At 39.4% G+C, this 20,774-nt stretch overlaps 1 protein-coding gene across 1 annotated transcript; it reads right to left on the bottom strand.

The window, feature by feature from the left end:
- Window positions 1-213: 213 nt before the first annotated feature.
- Window positions 214-19,434, bottom strand: LOC120340507 (uncharacterized). The gene is made up of 3 exons (XM_039408783.2): window positions 18,961-19,434; window positions 16,827-16,924; window positions 214-15,395 (listed from the first exon to the last, which is right to left on the bottom strand). Exons 2-3 carry the CDS (start codon window positions 16,829-16,831, stop codon window positions 2,480-2,482), a joined length of 12,921 nt encoding a protein of 4,306 aa, XP_039264717.2. The 5' UTR covers window positions 16,832-16,924; window positions 18,961-19,434; the 3' UTR covers window positions 214-2,479.
- Between the last annotated feature and the right edge of the window lie 1,340 nt (window positions 19,435-20,774).

The following is a 20,774-nucleotide window of genomic DNA, read 5'->3' as shown; positions in this document are numbered from 1 at the left end:
GACGGGGACGCGGCGAACACGTGGCCTAATTGAGTAGCTTCGGAAGGTGCGATTACAACTTGACTCTTATCACGAATTTCGGCAAAGATGAATAAGATGAGCCAATTAATAGAGTGATAATAATATTTCAGTCGTTATTGGCGTAATAATAACCCGAAATTAAACGCTACCTAAGTTAAATCACTCAACATACACAACTCTCTCCTGGATCTTTCAAAGCACATCACAGACTTCATTGTTGTTAGTACGATGACATGTGCTAGACGCTCGAGAGGAAGTGCGCCTAATTGGGTATTCCAAAGGTGCGATTACAACTTGACTCTTATCACGAAACTTCGACAAAGGTATAGTATTATTTGTTAAGTAATAGAATGATAATTAATGTTCAATCGTTATAAGCCTAATAATAACCTGAAATTAGTGTAACGCAATTAAACCTGCCGACATATTGTATACGGAAGTGAATAGATAAGAATATATAAATACATATGTGCCTTACATGATGGCATGACGCCACATAAATAGACCTATAGCCACACACTTGCAACAAATACTATAAGGCCGGGATTCTCTTACGGTTTTCAAGTTGCAACACGAAAAAGTCAAGTAATATGTCCCGAAATGAACCCACAACCACGAAGTATTTGCTTGATAACTTCACTTAATTCTGTACATTGTACAGTATGAAATAAATATTCCCCCGCTCGCATATTATAGACCTGAACCACAATGTTTTAATAAAATAAAACGGTTCCTGATCCCACCGATAACTGTCATTTGATTCCATTGAACTTTAGATAAATAATGCGAGAGTCAATTTTCGATGCATTTTCAATTCAAAGCAAGTTTAGTTTATGGCGACTGTAAGCATTTATAAACCATTCAAACATCTATTTTTAAATAAAGCGTTATCGTGAGTGTTTCATGTATAGTGGACAGAGAATAATTTCCAACTACATCCCGAGGAATGAATTTGTACCTATAGCCTGAGCCCTGAACATTAACGTTCTATCAACAGTCAATTCATCAGGCGGTTTAATAATAAATTTCCAATTAATAACAAGAAATCGTCAAGCAAAAGAACACGAACAAACATTAACAAAAAGTAATTCTCTTAAATCGTAGCATTTAGTGAATGCAAGAAATGATAGATTTGGCACTTTTGAAAATGAGATAAAAAAATCCAAACATAATAAATTAGTGATACGAACGTTTGAGCATGTGAAAAATACTGAGAATTATCCGTGAAAAATTATACCAATGCATCGCAACGTGGACCATTGATCTACAATGATGTAGATTTCTCAAAACAACGGCCGGATGTTTGTCAGAACTAAACTCTGACGTGAAGTTCAATAATTCACAAGTTATAATTTATATTTTACTTGCAAGAAGTCAGTAAATATGTTCTTGTTTTATCTGTTTTATTTTTAAATATATTTGGACAGGAGGCGAAGTTTCGAAAAACAATGTAGGTGAGCAGGAAGGTCATTGATTTATACTTATGTAAAACTAATCAATTAGTGAACACCACATATATATACTCCCGAAGTATGTGAACCAAGATGGCGGACACCGGAACGTGTACCAGGTTAGGGTTAGGCCATAATTTTATTCCAATTTTCCTCATTTTAGTTCTATTACGAGTTTGGGGACTAGCCAAGTGACTCCCGTAGTAATTGTACCTGAAATTATGGACTAACCTGGTACACATACTACGTTCCGGTGTCCGCCATCTTGGTTCACACATTTCGGGAGTACCAAATTTAGAAATAAAATAGTATAGAAATAACGATAAAGCTTAAAATGGCATTTTTTATTAGAAATATAATCAAATTTTTGAGACAATAACTAAGCATTAAACAAGCAAAATATTTCTACGTATTACATTTCCAAATACCCGATAGAGAACACAGAGAGAGAACAAGCTTCAAGCTCTAGCTATAATATGGTGCATTTCAAAATATTGAAATCAACCAAATGAATCCATTTCGATAGTAAAATATGACTCAGTTCCAGAATAAGTGGCAATCCATATCAACTTATACACTTGTATTAAGACAATAATGAAAAGCATTTCAACTCACAAAAAACAGACTGTATCATAACATATAAAGTTGAAGATGAAACAATATATTGAGGCAAATCAGTGGATTCGTAGTAAGATGGTGGCCATATTCACCCAAACCTTTTAATGCGTCTCCTTGAAATGGTATGAATATATTTTATGATTTTACAAAATAAGCATTCAAATACTGATTTTCCCAAAACGGTTATTTATAAAATATGAATTTGTTGGCCGGGGAAACAGTTTGCAGTTTAACGTCACGCAAGTTGTCCCGTCGTTTAGCTAAGATCGTTTACTACTGTCAAAGGGTAAAATCATGATCTGACATGAAGTATTATGGAAATATTGTAAATATGGGCATGCAAATATGAATAGATGGAAATATAATATTGAAATGCAAAACAATTTTTTTCAAACAAAAACATTTGATGGTTTCAAAAAGGCGTTATCAATTGTGTTCGTGATCCAATCTCGATTAGCAATTATCTCAGTATAAACATGAAAATGCTTGTCTTTGGAATCACTCAAAGCAAAATTGAATAACCCCACTGCATACCAGTTTTCATTCCAAAGACATTGTAACACGGTTCCACCATCGTTATCAATGTATTTACTTTCAAACATCAGTGGCAATTGTGGATCAGACTCGTAAAACATTTCAGTACATAAAAGATCTCCACTATCGAAAGAGAGGCCTCTTTCAAAAATTAACAATCTGTCACAAACTTCACGAGTGAGTATACGTGCTGTAGCTATTTTAGTAAATCTCCAGGTTTGAGATGGTTTTGTCATCAACGAAGATTTGTAACTACTCACAACGCAGTTGTCACCAGCTCTTTCAACACGACCGACATCAGGAGAAGGGAGACAAATAGGATGTAAGAGATCTTCCGGCATTTGAATCCCTTGTACGAGTCGCACCATAGCAATATTATTAAGTAACATATCAGGTTGGTATTTAGGATGAACCCACACTTTGTCTGCGTGATCGAATCGTCGACGTTTGAACTTTAGAAGAAATTCTGACTGCGTAAAAAAGTCATACGCGACAATGAGTTTGACAACTTCTTTTGCACTATGTATATGTTCAACACACTGGGCAGACGTGATTACAAACCTCTTGTCAATAAAGGTTGCATCACACACACGTTTCCAAGTTACTATAACAACTTGCCATGGATACCCATGGTTTGTCGTATTGTGAAAATCAGTCGGACCCAATTCGCTTACCCCACACGTTGGATACAAGGGTGGATATTCTTCTGAAAACCAACGAGCAGAAAATCCCTGACCGTTGTCTTTATCATTATGATCAGAAGTTAATTGAATATGTAACACACCATGCAAGCTCTTCACTCTTAAATTATCCCTTCTATGACACACGGTACTCAAAATGTCGCTTTGTTCGCAGTCACTGGTGGCCCCGTCAAATATTACAATGTTGTCGGTGAAACATTTGTTTCCCTTTTCGGCTCTATTTGAAAGCTCTACTAATGAAAAGTCGACATAAATGGTTTTTGTTAAAGCAATTATTGTCCATTTACAAAGAACATCTCCTGGGTACGACGACGGGAAATTAGGAGTGGCCAGATTACCTTCTTCGTCATGGAAGGTTCCTCCGCACATATATGTACAAACCGGAACACCCTGTGAATAAGATTCTGACAAAATCAAATCGCCTTCAACATTAGAAGTGGATGAATCTATTGCTACCCAGTCAAGATTTGTAGCAGAAAAATTAGATGTTGCTTGAAGTCTGTGCGTTATTAATTCCATGTTGACACTTATTTGATAACTGGCGGATATGGAATGTATGTCGCCGCAATGAACTCTCTGTGCAGTAATGTTTAGATTACATTTGCCCAGAACTAAATGCCCACTTGATTCCAGTTCCCAACATAAGTGATTTGCAACGTTCTGTATTCTTGAACTTCCGTACCACCGCCATAATTTGAAAGGAGATAGTGGACTGCAGTTGCTCATGAATAGAGTTTTGTTCTCTCCTTTAGTTGCTTCTATACAATTATTAGATGCGATTTTCTCGTTGTTAGATTGGTGAAATTTTTCATTAATTAGGAAGTTTATATGATGAGAATAAGTGTTTGTATCATGGCATTGTGGAATATCGCTCTCCGACCATTTGCCAGTAGTGAGGCATTCTACCGATGACGCGCCGCTAAGAGCAAAGCCATGGTCACACGAGTAAGAACATAATGTTCCGATTGGGACGCCTAGTGATGTTATGCATGATTCAGGTTCGACAAATCCATGGTACAATCGCTGTAATGAAGTGCATTTCAAAGGAGTACACAACGTTTTAGGACCAGACCATGAGCCGTCAGACATACACGTACGTTCATTATTATCGTGTACCCGGTATCCATCGTCGCATTCATATTTCATGTCAGTCCCTTTAACAATGGCACCATTATTCAATTTCGAATATTTTATGGAAATGATGGAATCTACTTCAGTTAAATATTTATGACATGTGTTGTTTCTACAAGTTGGTAACCCATGAGACCAAATTCCATCCTTGCACACGAGACGCGATTGTCCATCTAGCCAAAAGCCTATTTCGCAGGTTACAACACAAGTACCACTCGCTGAGCTTTTATTGAACATACATCGCTCAGGAGATATCAAGCCATGGGGGATTGGGTCAAGTTTGAGACATAGCTTGCGACAGAGTGTTTGCTTGCCAGACCACGTTCCACGGCTCAAACAAGTTCGGTTTATCTCTCCAACTATGTCAAAACCTTCTAGGCAACTAAAAGAACACGTTTTCCCAACATCGTTTTCTGAATTTTGACAGGATTCGGGTGATACTAATCCATGTACAGGTGGAGGCAGCGTTGCACAAAATACGTTACAAGTAGGTAACCGATCACTCCATTTTTGATTCGCAGTGCATAAAACGACCTCAGTACCTGATAACAAATAAGTTTCTTTACATCGGAAGAAGCATCGTTTTCCTTCTGAAATTCTCTTGTCTTTGCAAATCGACGGACGAACTATTAATGGTTCCAGCACCATAAGTGGCGGACATTTTGAAACGCCAATACAAACAGGAGGATCTTTTGTCCAGAATCCGCTCGGACGACAAATTGATGACTGGTCTCCTTCTATTATGTATGAATCATCACATTGGAAATGACATTTCGTACCCGATGTTATAAATTCAGACGTACAAAGTGCAGGAGTGATTACACCACCATATATTGGTTGAATTGGTGGACAGACACCTGTCAATCTCTTGGAACAAATTGTTGAGATACCCTCATAATCGTTCACCATCCAGCGTGGGGATGGGTGGGAATTGTTGTTGAGTGTAATTCTGGTGGTGAACTGTGGACCTGACCCCAAAAATAAACCAAGTTTCGGGAGTTTAACACGAAATTTGTTTAAATGTGAGGTTGCATCACATTCCCAATACTGATTAACATGATCTGAATTGCAGTCTGTGACGAACACATCACTTGGTTGCGATGAATTTTGAAAGTGTTCAAAATCGTAGCTGACGTCGGTATTCTCTTCGGCGTCATGAACCGTTTGCGTTTCTGTTTTCCCCGTGATCTTTAGCATTTTATCATCACTAAAGTTTGCTTGTCGTAGAGAAAGGCAAGACTCGCTGTAAACATTCTCGAGAGTGTGATGTGACCTCCATCGCCACATCTGAGATTTGTTACGTAGCTTGCATGGAAGCTTAACAACTTGATTTCCACTTATTACTGTTAAACACATAGCTATTCTCAAAGCTAAATTTTTTGTTGATATCGCAAATTGAACATCTTCAACACAGGAAAATTCGGTGCCTGACCATTCGCCGAAACCCTGACAAACCCTGGCCTTCGGTCCGTTAAGGCGATAGCCGACTTCACACTGTATTGTACATGTACCATGGGTACAAGGCAAAGGATATAGTTTGGCATTTTTAGGCTCTTTCAATTCAGTACACAATAATTTGCACGTAGCGCGTTTATTTCCACTCCACTCTCCATTTTTTAAACATTCGCGTGTTTTTGACGCAGCTTGCAACACATACCCAGATGGACATGAATATTCACAAATTGTACCTACTGCCGCTTGTTCTGATAAACACGACTCGTTTACAAAAAGTACTTTCCCTTCTGGGAGTAAAGGTGGGCATCTCGGTTCGCATTCTCCGACAATATCGGGCATCCACATGCCAGAATCATCACATTGAAATACTGATTCTCCTGAAATTACATGATGTATATTTAAACATTCCAATGTACAAACTGTTGAAGGAGGCACAATTTCTTCTCGGCATATATGAGGACTTACAGATACTCCGCCAGAAAGTAACAATTTTGGACAACCTCGATGAGGTCTCACGGAACAAAGCGTCCCGAGTTCGTCCTTGCTATTGGGGTTGAACGTATAAAAAAATGATTCTGGTGCTCCGACCTCCTGGAGGGTTATTTCTGGCAACTCAGGGTATCTTCTTCCGGGGCCCAGTAAGGTCCCACTCAAAAATATACTATAGGGCTCTTCAGAATCACAGTCCCATTTTTGTAAAGAACTATGGTCATCGCAAGGTGAAACAATAATTGATTCGTCGACCGCTAATGATACTGCTGTAAGACACAAACCGCTGGCAAGATTAACAATACTATAGTGGTTTCTCCAAGCCCACTTTGTCCCAGAAGATTCATTCCTGCACGCCTCCCACGAATGCATGGTGACAAAAGACTCTTCTATTCCCAAACACTTCGTATCGAAGGCAATTCGTTGCACCATCAAGAGTGGATATGGAATATACTTACAACGCGTGATAAAAGGGGTCCAATTACCCATGACACAAGTTGAAGTAGGATGAGTTATCGGAACGTGAAATTTATGGCAATGCACAGTACATTTTTCCCCGTCGAAGACAACCCCAAGATTATTTTCTTCTGAATTTTCGCAAACGACGGCTCCATTCTCAACCTCATAAACATCACAAACATGTAAACATTGTTTTGGCGACGGCCGATTCCAAAAACCATTAGGCAAACATGACAAGGAAACCGTTTTTGCTCCATCAGCACACAATGTTCCATTAACGCATCCCACAGTACACTTTGTATTTACCGGTTGTGAAGATTTGGTGCAGGATACAGGTAATACTGAAGCCAATTTGATAGTTCCTAGAGGCGGACAACTAGGCACACATTTTGCTTCTGTACCGGTCCATTGACCTTGTCTAGAACATGTTCTAAGATTGGAACCACTTAGTAAATACTTTTCTTGGCAGGAATGTGTACATACCGTTCCGGCATATATATCTCCATTCATGCAAACAGATGGTTTAATGTTACCGTTAAGAGGTTTTTTAAGACGTGGACACTTTCTTGTACACACACCAAGTTTTCCGTTCCAGGTACCTCCACTGTTGCAAGAGACAAATTTATTGCCAATTACTTCGTAGCCGGTGTCACATTTAATGTTACACATCGACCCAGGAGCACTATCAAAGTGCAAACAGTCTGATGGATAGATAACGCCATCCACGGCAACATTTTCAATTACGGGACAATATATTTGACAATACAGTTCCTCTCCACTCCACGTCCCATTCTCTAAACACCGTCTGTAATAAGTTTCAGAGGGAGAATATCCAGCCTCACACGTAAACGAACAAATACTACCGATCTGAGATTGATGTCGGAGACAATGCGCTGGCCCTACAATCGAATGTGGTGGTTGATCAACAATATTACAAGGTTTTATGCATTTGGAATCAAAGCCAGACCACTCGCCAGTTTCTGTGCACACACGTTTAGATGACCCACTCAAAATGTGATCATGTTGAAGGCAGGAAATCTCGCATTCTGTCCCTTCAATAAGTCTTAGACCTAGGTCAATACACAATTCTGGAACTACTGATCCAAGCAAGGGGATGTTCAATGTTGAGCAGGTTTTTTTACACATCGGCGGGCTCGAAGTCCATTTTCCGTTGTTCAAACATGTTAAAGTATGATCTCCTACTAGTACATAATCTGGCGGGCATGAAAATCGGCAGGTCTGTCCTTCTGGCAACGACACAGAATAAAGGCAATTTTCCGGGGTAGCTCTAACACGTTTGTCAGCGACAAGGCCATCACAGGCCGGCGCGCACTTCGGTACACCATTGCTCCAATATCCAGAATTTAAACAGGTCGACGTCAGAATATCAGTGGTTGGAACAAAGCCACTTTTACACTGGAATGAGCAATCGGTTCCAATCGGCACAGGGGTCAATTGACATTGGGGCGTTATTGATAAATGTTCGCTTGGTTGCAAACCGTGACATGCATCGGCGTCTTTAGCAGAGCAGAGTAATGTGTGGTTGCTTTCCGACGTCATGGCGTACCACTGCAAATTTGCAAGAGGAACAATGGATTTCTTGTTTAAAAAAATAATGATATCGGTACTTAGCAGAATTACTTTGGATGGCGAAAGAGAAGTGAACACAGGAATTGCATCAGTATTTTTCAAAGATATGACATTTTTATGACCGAAAGTAGAGCAATGCCACTTTTGATTATTTTCAATATCAATGCAGTTTTCAAGTATAAGATAATTACCGAAATCACGGGAAGAAGCTGACAAGCACATATTAGCACCCACGTTGCGTATTTGGTTAGATCCGTGCCACGCCCATAAGAACCATGGCGATTTTAGATTACATTGGGCAATATTTGAAATGCGTACAATCAATTTTTCATCAGTAAAAAGACAAATACTAGGAGATGGCGGAGAACTTTGCAACAAAAGAAACTGTTTCTCGTACACACAAGTAGCCTTCTTTCCACTCCATAGACCGTTACTAAGGCATTGGCGAATCGGATTCTTGTCAACTGTGTAATCAACTTTACATATCGTTCGAATGATCGCACCTTCCACATTTTCGTGGCCACTTTGTAGTATATAGACTGCATTTGACGGAGGGTACAACTTTGGGCATTTTCGTAAGCATGTTGCAATCTTTCCACTCCACAACCCATTTGCACCACAAGTTCTCGATTCCCCACCAATCAATTTATATCCCGATTTGCACCTGTGAATACAAACGCTGCCAGGCATCTTTTTTGAACTGAAGCAATCGGAAGGGGCGACAATGCCATGGATTACTGACGATAAAGCTGGACATAATATGGCACATGAGCCCTGTGGGCTTGACCATTCACCATTTGGCTGACATAGTTGGGTACTTTTGCCCTCAATTTCATAACCATCGTTACATACTGTTGAGCATATTGTTCCGGCTACTTGTGTTTCTTCTGTACATTCCGGTGGTTGGATCGTTGACGCGTGCCTGTGTTTAATGGGTGCACATAATTTATAACAAAACGGCTGAATTCCAGCCCAAGTACCAGTCGGAAGACAAAGCTGAACTAAATCACCGGAATGGATGAAACCGTAATCACAAATAAATTCACACCGAGAGCCTGGCATTGACGGATGTCTGCTGCAATTTACATTAGTGCCCGTGGCAAAATCTGGAACTGCCAGGGCGGGACACATCCTTACGCATTTTGGATCCTGATCATACTCCCATCTTCCACGCCACATACATTTGGCACTTGAACTTCCTACAAGTGTGTAGTTTTCATTGCAGTGAAAGGAACATACCTCGCCGACTGAAATAAAGTCATATTGCGGTATTGTGGAGTGTTTCAATTGGCAATTTGGACTAACAGCGCCATTCTCAATAGTAGTCCATTTGTGTATCATGCATACATCCGCATTAGTCCGGCGCCCACAAATATGCTCATTTTCGATGTTTGTCCATTCGTCCTTGCCGTCTTTCGGGTCAAAAAATGAAGGAGATACCAAAGAAAAATCCGCATTCCGCATTTTAATGGCAAATACTCTATTGCTGTTATTAATATGTACGAGCTTAACACCAATATAATAATTAATGATTTCATACTCTAGGTCGTTCACACCACAGTCCCATCTTTGTCTGACATCAGTCAATGAGCAGGGCGCAAGTGACAATGTTGATAGAGAAGTTGCAGAGTCGTCAATGTTGAGGCAGTGAGTAAGATTTTTCCTGTTTTTCAACACATGGTGATAAAATACCCACAGAACCCCACGATCATTCGTATCACACGATGTGAAGCCCACAAACGTGGGAGTGATAGCGTTAATGCACAGTCCTGTTGACCTAGATTGTATTTTAAACTCGGCAACTTTCAAGCATTTGTATAATTTTTCATGTTCATTTTCCGACAAAGACCACTCTCCATCTCTTTGACATTTAATATATAACGGTGACCCATAAGCATAAGGGCCGGCGAAAATGTCATACTCGTCAACACAATCCAGATAACACAAATCCCCTTCTGTGTTATTTCCTTCAAAACATCTTTCTGGTGACATGATAAATTTAGATTTTTGATGATTCCGATTGGACTCTGATACAAAATCAAATACATTGCAAATCTTTAAACAACGATTTTCAGGTCCTGTCCAACCTCCGTTAGCTTGGCACCTGATACTGCTTGGAATAGTCCTATCCGGTAAATAACCCATGTTACAATTAATACTGCACATCGTTCCGTGTGCCACTGCACCTTGAGTACATGATGAGGGCATGAGATAACCATTGGCTGGCGGAGATAGACCGGGGCATTTAATGGGAGGATTAGTAGTCAGTAGAGCACATGTAGGCACAGGACCACTCCATTCACCTCCTACACACTTTATTGAGTTATTCCCTACGATTTCATGATCGAAGTTGCAAAAGAACTCGCATGTGTCTCCATCGAGGAGCACTTGTTCGCCATTGCAATTGCGTGAAACAGATCCGTTTATAGGGGACGATACATGCATACATTTACTAAGACATTCTGGAGCAGGTTCACTCCACTCTCCGTTTATTAGGCACACTGTACCTTTATTGAGCTTGTTCGTTGCGATTTTCACGGACCCTTCGTCACAGGATATTTCACATACTCTATCGCCAGTCGTAGATGAATTTGTGTTTAAGCAGGTTTCATCATTGATTGATGCATTCGATGGAAGAGTTAGTGGCCGACATGTCTTATAAGAACAGTCGATGTTGACATTGGACCACATTCCATATTGGAGACAATTGAAAAGAACACCTTCTGAGGGACTACCTATTTGAGGCCCGCTTGGGCAAAATAAAGTACAATTAGAGCCAGTATCTACCGCAGAGTGGCAATGCAAGTCACTTGAAACAAAATATGTTCCATCTAGGAGGCTAATCCTGGGACATGTATTATGCGCAATACCGCACACACTTCCCTCATTTAAATCCAAGTCTGTCGCTTTCCATCCGTAATAGCTGCGATTTTCAAAATTTTCGTCAAACAACGAGTCCAACTCAACATGCGAGTTGTCATGTCTGCGGAGATAGTGTGTGCCGTTATTATTCAAAATTACATATCGACCAAGGCGTAACACATATTGCCAGCGAATAGCCCGAGATGCTTCACAAGAACTCAGAATGATCAGTGCATTATCTCGAATGCTTTCAGAACCCAGGCATAAGTTAGCTCCGACATTTCGAAGTTTGTCATCTTCATCAGCTTTCCATATAAACATTGGATCAGTTTTTACACATAGATGAAACGGTTTAAGCACTAGACGATAGGTATTTTGTAGCAAATATTTATTCGCATACAAGCATCGCTTATCTTCATCATGGTTATTCCAGATGAAAAACTGTCTATCGACAACACAGCTACTGGTATATCCAGACCAGCTTCCCGACGCTAGGCAAGTTCGAATACGAGACCCAGAAAGAATAAAACCAGCATCGCATGACACTGTACAAATTGTATTTTCAACAATATCCCCTGTTCCAGAGCAACTAGATGGCGTCAACGACATTCCAACTGCAATAGGTAGACCTTGACAAATGCGCTTACATACTGGCGTATTATGACTCCATAATCCCGAAGAAAGGCATTTGATTGTTGAAATATTGGTTAACATGGCATAGTCAGTATCACATGTATACGTGCATGATTCTCCTTCTACATAAAAGCTTGGGCCATTCATACAACTGCTTGATCCGTGACTCGAGAAAGTTGGTTTATTGCATTTTCTCTGGCACACGGGTTGATCGTTATCCCATGCCCCGTTCACACAACGATAAAATGAAGATGTTGAAAGAACAAAGCCTTCTGCGCACTCTATTTCACATAAACTTCCATTGCGATGCAAACCGCTGTTGTCAAAACATTTATCCGACGATTTGATCGATCCACTTCCAACTACAACTAAAGTGTTACACAGCGGTACGCAAATTGGTGGGGGAAACGTCCAAATACCTCCTTTCAAGCAAACCAAGTGTTTTTCCCCGACAAGAATTGTATTTGTCGGGCACGATGCTGTGCAAATGATTTCCTGATCAACATACTTATCGTGACACGCAACTGGGGCAATCGACATTTTTGAATCCGTATGCAATCCCCTGCATCCAGCAACACAATTAGGAGTAATTGCGTTCGACCATATTCCGTTTACGCATTGGCTTTCGAGGTCTTGGTCACGGAAAGTGAACCCTGTTGAACAAACGAATGTACAATACGAATATATTCTACTTGTAATTTGAGAGCACGATGATGGAGACCAACGGCCGTTTTGACCATTTTTTAAAGGCGGACATCCTCCGTTATTGAAAGCACCATAAAATGAAGAAACTCTACTGGCTGTGAGGTCGTAAAGCTTCCAACTCGCTTTTAAATGAGTAATCTGGCTGGTTATAACAGTTTTTGAAAGCGAAGAATAACCTTCCCAAGGATATAGATCGTAATGTTTAAGCTTCAACGAATATCCTTCATCTGAAGAAAATGGCCAATTCCAAATTTGAAGTTTATCAGTTTCGTCACAGGATTTTCCGACCAGAAAGGACATTGAACCCAATCCTTCTGCGGCCAAGCATTTGTTTGAGTCTACATTTCTGATAAGACCACTTGGCAACACTGTCCACTTGGTGTATTGCATACCTCGAATGCATTCAACCCACTCAATTTTCAATAGAAAAGAGGTTTCCTGCTCGAGTATCAAACACATTTTTAATTCGCTGGTATCAATTTGTATCAGATATTGTTGTTCCTCCACACAGATAGTAGTATTGTGACTCCACGTACCATCTTCCAAACACTCTGTTTTGAAATTACCAGATATACCATAACCGTTGTTACATTCAAAATAACATATTTGGCCGACCAAGCTCATTTCCAGTCCACATTTTGTTGGATGAAGCTTAGCGTGATCAGGAACCATATATTTCGGACAAGTGTTGACACAACGTCCTATAGGTTCGCTCCAGGCCCCGTCAGTGCGACACACCACAGAACTCGGTTCGAACAAAACATATTGTTCTGGACAAAAAAGTGAACACGAAGCTCCTTCGCTGAATCCAGAACAAATTAGGTAACCATTTTTTGGTTCTTCGAAGCGTATACAAGTTGCTCGACAAACTGGTGGATCTTTATCCCAGAGTCCATCATCTTGGCATGTGAGTACTTCTGCGCCATCTATTTCGAACCCCCGAACACATGACATATTGCATTGTGTGCCTGCTTGAGATGTTTGAAGTGCACATTCTGGAGACATTTTCAGATATTGACGTTGTCCTATTTTTGCACATATTCGGACACATTCCGATGTTGTGCCAGTCCACTGACCTGTTACATCACACGATCTTTCTTTTGATCCCACTAACTTATAACTTTCTCCACAACTGAAGGTACATCGCGTTCCAACATCAGCTTTATCTTCGCCACAAATACTTGGATGAACCTTTCCATTATGCAATGTCTGCAAAGCATGGCATTTCTTTTTGCACACCGGAGCTTCTGTTGTCCATGATCCATCACTATCGCATGTCGCAGTTGTTTTGCCTTGTATTACATGACCATCGTCACAGAAAAAAGAACAGAATGTCCCCTCCTTGACCCAATTACTGGAACATGATGTCGGCACAACATGACCGTTTTCTGGAAAGACAGCACCCGGACAAACGCGTTTGCAAGTTGGGGGCATTGACGACCAAGTTCCATCTGATTGGCATACGGCTCTGAAGCTCCCAATTAGAGTATACCCGGGCGAACAGAAGAAGTTACAGCTCATGCCCAGTAACAACGTTGATTTCGCCTTTACCATTTTGCACCATCTTGGATCAACAATCCCGTTCGTTGGGGGCGTTATATGAGGACACGGTAATTCGCATCTTGACTCTGAGCCAGTCCAGGCACCACTGGATAAGCATGTTCGTACCTTAGAACCCGTCAGAATAAAATTGTCATCGCAAGAAATGTAGCATGCTAGACCAGTGCGAATTCTTCCAGGTACAAGGCAAATATCGGGTGAAACTTTTCCATTAGAAACATTAAAAAATACTTCACAAAGTGTTACTTTACTCGCAAAACCCATTCTCCCTCGTCTTGATTTCAAATCTAGTTGGGGAAATTCAGAACGCACAAAGCTATCTACGGAATTCGCAACAGCTCGATTAGAGCCTTGTCGAACGCTTAATAAATTTGGGTCAAATATCCAGGTATCGTTGATTGATAAAATTTTCCGTACAGTGCGTACAATAGCATCAATATCTAATTCGCCTACTTCGGCACTTTCATTGAAAAATGCTGTATGTTCCAGAACAACCGTGTTTTTGTTCGTAGCAAGACGTCGGTCATGTTGTGTGTTGGAACCATTAAAATAGAATATTTTTACTTTTTGAATCGGAAGTCCAGCTTCTAAGTACACACTTTTTATTGAATCTTCTGCAATTTTTATTACAGATAGATTATCATTTTTCAATCCCTGCACAATTGATTCGACCCCCATGTCGTTCATCCTTACTACACCCCATCGGCCATGCAGTGGACTCGGCGGAGTCTCAACTTCAATTAATCTTTCACTACTTTGGGGTAAAAATATAAGTGAAATACCCACTGATATTCCAGTTAGCAAAACAGCAGCGATTACAATTATATACCAGTACCGCTTCAATTGATCGAAAAATATTTTACGGCGATATAGGGGTGTCAGTCGCTTCAAATTATCGATGAGATCGTTCTCGTTAATAACAGTATGTTTTCTTCTTGGATGCTTGTGCTTAATTCCATGTGAATGCTTGCTTTTGAGTTTTCTCATATGCTCGGAAAAATCGCCATCAGTTTTGCTGGCCTCTGCGGAAATAATCTCCTTGTGTTCTAGGGCATTCTTCGATCTACCGTGTGACCTATTTTCAGAACGCGGCGATTTCAATGATCTTACGGAAAATGAGCTGCTTCGACGCCTAGACTTCAGTTCTTCGCCATTGTTTGAAGAACCTTCCATTTCATATGTTTTTCTGAAAAACTCAACTCACTAAAAATATGGCTAGTTCAAGAAAACAAACATAAATGCGCGAAAACTCATCTCGAAACGGGAGACAGCAAAATATGAATTGAAACTTCGGCCTAGTTCAAGGGTCGGCAAATAGCTATTTAAAGAATTCTGGCACAACAAAAAAGGTTGATTGCTCAATATTTATTCAGGCCGATCCTTGATCTAACTTATTCTAGCTAGATTGTTTATTTCACACAGCCTCACACGTTTTGAGCCTGTGTATGGGAGAATTACTGTTACTAAAAGAGTTCGTCCTAAACCTTCGTTGTTGTGTACATTCTCGAAAGATACTATTCAAATGGCAAAACTGGTTTCCCCGTTGTCCGTCTGATTCAACTGCAAATACTTTTTGTTACCTATTTAATTTGTGTACATGCTTTATTTATATTTGAAAAAGAAACACTGTAGTTGGCGAAATGATTAAACAGAAGTCTCTGTTAGTCGTTTGGCGAATATAAATATGCCTTCGCGATACATGGCACATAAGGTTAAACTATATTTAATGCACGTTCTGAAAAAAAATTGATGCGAATTGGCAGAGCTAATAGAAAGCGTCTTTTGGAAGCCAAAAACATGCGTGAGAGCGATTTTCCCTAATTCAACCCTGATTTTCAACGACGAAAACCGATCAACAAAAATGCAAAACGAATATATATATATATATATATATATATTGTAAATGTGAAAAAACAAAACAATTACCGGTATACTAGTACGCAGAATTAAAAACGCGTTGGGTGTTATCTTATCATTCCCCAGAAATGTTATAAGCAAAATGAGTATCGACTGCTTCATGGCTCTAACGTTAAAAGGAATAACTAAGAAATTCAACATTCTGGTGGAGCAGGGCTTTCAAAACTAGGAGTCGAACTTTCAACTGTTCGCTAAAAAAAGTCACTGCCACGGAAGCAATAATATTTTCTGATAATTTTTAATAACAATAATTTTAAATTGATAATAACGAGATACTCTTGACCAAAATCCAAGTATGAAGATTCTCAGGATTTAGAAAGCAAATTTTTTCTCCTGAGGAATGCCAGTTGAAAAAATAGCATCTTCCGCATATTGATAAATACATTTTATCTCATGTATACTTCATAGATATTGGTGGAAAGTCTTTTCTAAAATAGTGCGTGCTTGCTTAATAGGACACGGGAGCATCATAGTCCATCACTGAGACAGCATAACACTTGGGAGAAGTATTGGATTATCAGTAATGTATTAACTTTGCGTAATCACAGTGATCCCAAAACTCTCTAAAGTTGTGTACTATGTGTCATGACTACGCATATTTACTGCAGAGCGTTAGGTATAAAGAATTGCCCATAACACATTTTATTTCTATGATAGACATGAAACACTTGAACCGATATAATGTCGAAAAACCACTTACCCCATCTTCACATCTGTGACTCGGAAACCTTTAGAACACGCATCCGGATATCAATATTGCTCTGATACATAATGATTAACAACTCGATGCTGCTTTGCCTGTGTTAAAAACGAAGAAGGAGTTACAACTACGGGTGGGTAAAATCGAATATTTTTTTCGAAACGAATATTTTTTATACACGACAGGAGACCAGAACCACGGTCGATACTCCTTTCGGAAATAAAAAATAAAAAAATTTGAAAAATCGGCAGCGAACCGTTTTTTTATGCTGGACAATTTCATCATAATCGCTGATTGTTTTTATCCCCGCGATCGTTTCGGCGGCGATATATTGCATACGAAACTTTAAAAATATTGGGTCCGGTCTTTTCAGAAATTATATTTCTGCATCCTTGAACACGCGCTTCCTCGGTCGGCTAAGGATTATTAGCTAATCAAGATTGTTTATTATGGCGTAATAGTTTTTCATATATACATTTAAATCTATAAAAGTGATTTTTTGGAAGGAAACTTCAAAAGTGGGGCTAATAATTCAAAATAAAGAATTAGGCGCGGTCCGAATCGAATACCCGAAAGGGGCGGATTCGGACCGCGGTCCGCCAGTTGAGTAGCCCTGATCTATATTTCCGTCCTTTGTCTTTTTTGCAAGTATTAATTCTTGAAGGTCTACAGATATCGAAGTTTTATAGTTCGGGCATAACCGTGCGTTCACGTCGGCAACAGCTGTTAAAGACACCAAGGACTGATTTTAAACCCCAAATTAATTTTATTCTAATTTTTATCTTTTGCGTTGGCTTTGATCTTACTAATCAACGTGTGTAAGTTTACCGTCCCATTTTTAAGCGGACGGTAATATTATTATCAGTACCGGGCTGGAGATATTTATTAAGGCGAAAATTAATTTTAAATGCTTTTCTATGGTATCTATGTTATTTTACAGATAAACCTACTAAAGCTGCGATTGCGCAATCCCCAATGTTGATTTAAGATTGTGATTGAATAATTTGGCAATAGAGGCAATTCTACGTGGTCATAAGACGAGATGACGTTGAACAGCACTTCTTGAATGATATTTTACATATGCTAGAAAAATTTTGCGCTCGAGCGCTTTTGTGCATAATAGTGTCAGACAGCGCCAATTATAACTAATTCCTTCAAAGTTTCAACGTTTTTTTGTTAACAAAACAATACACCGGCGATCATTATAGCTAAAATCGTTACCGAGTAATTCACAAATTTATTTACCTAATTTGCAAATTCACCACTCCACTTGACGATTTTGATGATGTCACGCCATAATCATCAGTGCAAAAATGCTCACAATATAACGAATGTAATCATTTTCGACGATAACATGCGCAACAATTCGTAAACGGGTCAGTGTGCGTTATTATAACGAAATTCACGATTGATTTCACGATCTACTCTTGTTTACGATTTTAACACTCCACCCGCCATGCATGGTCGAGTAAAATGTTCACATTTTTGAAACATTACTTGGTCAAGGATGAAAGGGATCATGAACGAGCTAATAGAAAGTTTAAAAGGTCCCTTTTCCCTCCTGGTTACAGCTTATAAGGACACGTCATTTCAACTTTTGATTTTCGATAATCAATCTTAAGTTCGGTTCATGCGTGAAACGGCTTATCATGCCGCCAGGCATACGGAGTTTAACATCTGGAAAATTTATTTTAAATACCTAATCTGGTTTGACCAAAGTGACTATAAACCAAGTGAGGACATGCATTGGTAGTAGTCACTTTGGGTTTGACGTTTCTAAATTTGGGGGATGGTGTTGTCTCCACTCTATGAGTATAATATACGTATACTTATAGAGTACGTACGTGAGTATCGTATTAGTATACATGAGTTACAAAGATAATTCAAAAATAAACATCATTAAAAAGACATATTCCCAATTGTTTGGCGCACTAATCGAAATCAAAATAAAAGACCGACCATTTCGTGAAAATATTGGCGAGAAATGACAGTTGGCCCAAAATATGGCTACTGACACATGATTCAACGGATCAGGTGCCGTATTATACTAAGCAATGTCATGACAAAGTGAAAATGTTAACTTGGCAAGCATTAATTTGATTAGATTTAAAAAAAGATACAAAATTCTGCTCACGTATTCTAGTTTCTCCATATGACTGTTTAGATTGACGAATTCAAATGCTGTAACATAACCAACACGACATAAACTTTCAGGTGATTCGACCAAGTGAAAAACGATTTCCAAGTTGTATCCCGAGAAGAAAATATCACATCATCAACTTTATTTTAATAAACATAACGCTGTGAAATCCGATTTCGTACATGGACAAAGAAACCGTACCGCCAGCACTACGACATTACACTACTACAAGAGGATTCGATCTGTCAGCCTGTCTGTTACTTGACGTTTATGATGGTTGCCAGATTATTGCCCAAAAAAATCACAAAATGCTACAGAAGTCCGAGATTCATCTGAAATCTTGTAGCTTCATGGATTCTTCATGAATGTGTATTTTCAAGTATAGAATATAATTCTTTGTTTATTCCCTAACCAGTCATTGATGGCACAACAATTAAAATTGTAGCATCCCTCGGACACTTTTTGTTCCGACGGATTTTCAGCATTTTCATCGTTTGGATGTGCCTCCGGAATTTATACGTATTTGATTTATTGTATTTTATGCTCATCATAAGGGGTGCATGCCGCACATTCGTGTGTTTTAGGCCAGTATGGCCTTGTGCATACATCCCGTCTTCAGTATTGATAATTACTACCGTAACTCTTTTATACTGATTTTACGAGACGAATAAACATACATTTATAAAAGACCACGTTGGTCATTTTGTGTTCCGGGGAGTATTAGTTTAGTTGCAGTAGTTGAGAGGTATTTCGGAAAAATATTGGATAGACAAGGCTGCAATTACACAACTTATCAGCCATCCAGAACGCCATATCGCGAAATCATTGTCAAACTGTACATTATAAAAATTTCCAAAAAGCAGATATAGTAAGAATTTTTCTGGGGTCAATCAAGCCTGGAGTAATATCCATTGTCACAGAGAATATGTCTTCTTACTAAAACGGCACTACAGTAGATATCATGGACGAAGCCAGGCACTGGTAAATAGACCCTGAACATGGTTCATGACATGTACGAGTTATTGTCTGGCCCTAAATATCCGGGTAATGTGTCTTCGTTTACCACTTTATTTTCCTTAGCTTTACCTCACTGACCTGTATTATCACAATCTATCTCAGTGGTTCTCAAACTTTTTGAAAAATTATGCATAACGGTTCCCTTGCAATTTTTTGATGACTTGCGGGCCACCAAAAAATGAAAGCAAATAGCAACGCGGTATATCAAGCAATCATCTATTCTATTGAATGACATTAAAACAGTTCAATGAGCCTGCTTGGCATCCATTAGTTTTTCTACCTTGGGTTCTGTTTTGGATAACTCAACTCTCAAATCATGTCTCACGTTTTAACATTCTGTTGCAACATTTTGTTTTAACAGTTAGTAGCGTAGAAAAAGCTGCCTCACATTCGTAAGTTATTGTAGATGGAATGAGCGTTTTTAGGGCCATCTCAGCGACATCGGGATAGGACGGCACCACTGTGGTTTTTCTTTTCCTCCAGCACTTATCACAGCAAAATCAAATTTTACATGTGAATCGTTATATCTAAATTTATTTTTTATGATGGGGGGCATTTTCAGATTATCCCGAAAAATATTTACAATCAGATGCATACGCCTTCCACAAACAATACGCTCTGATTTGCGGTACTTGCCACGTTCGCCAAAGTTTGTTGCGTAATAATGTCTTCGGTAGAGCGTGTCGTGCTTTGGAGAAACACTGTAAAAGCATAACATCAAAATTTTACTTCAAATCAAAGTGCGTCTGTGCCGGGGCTAAAGCCGTCTCGCGGTCCTCCTAAAATCGCGT

The sequence above is a fragment of the Styela clava genome, chromosome 14, assembly GCF_964204865.1.
Source record: "Styela clava chromosome 14, kaStyClav1.hap1.2, whole genome shotgun sequence".
In the NCBI taxonomy this organism is placed as follows: Eukaryota; Metazoa; Chordata; class Ascidiacea; order Stolidobranchia; family Styelidae; genus Styela; species Styela clava.
This window is presented reverse-complemented; position numbering and strand designations above follow the sequence as displayed.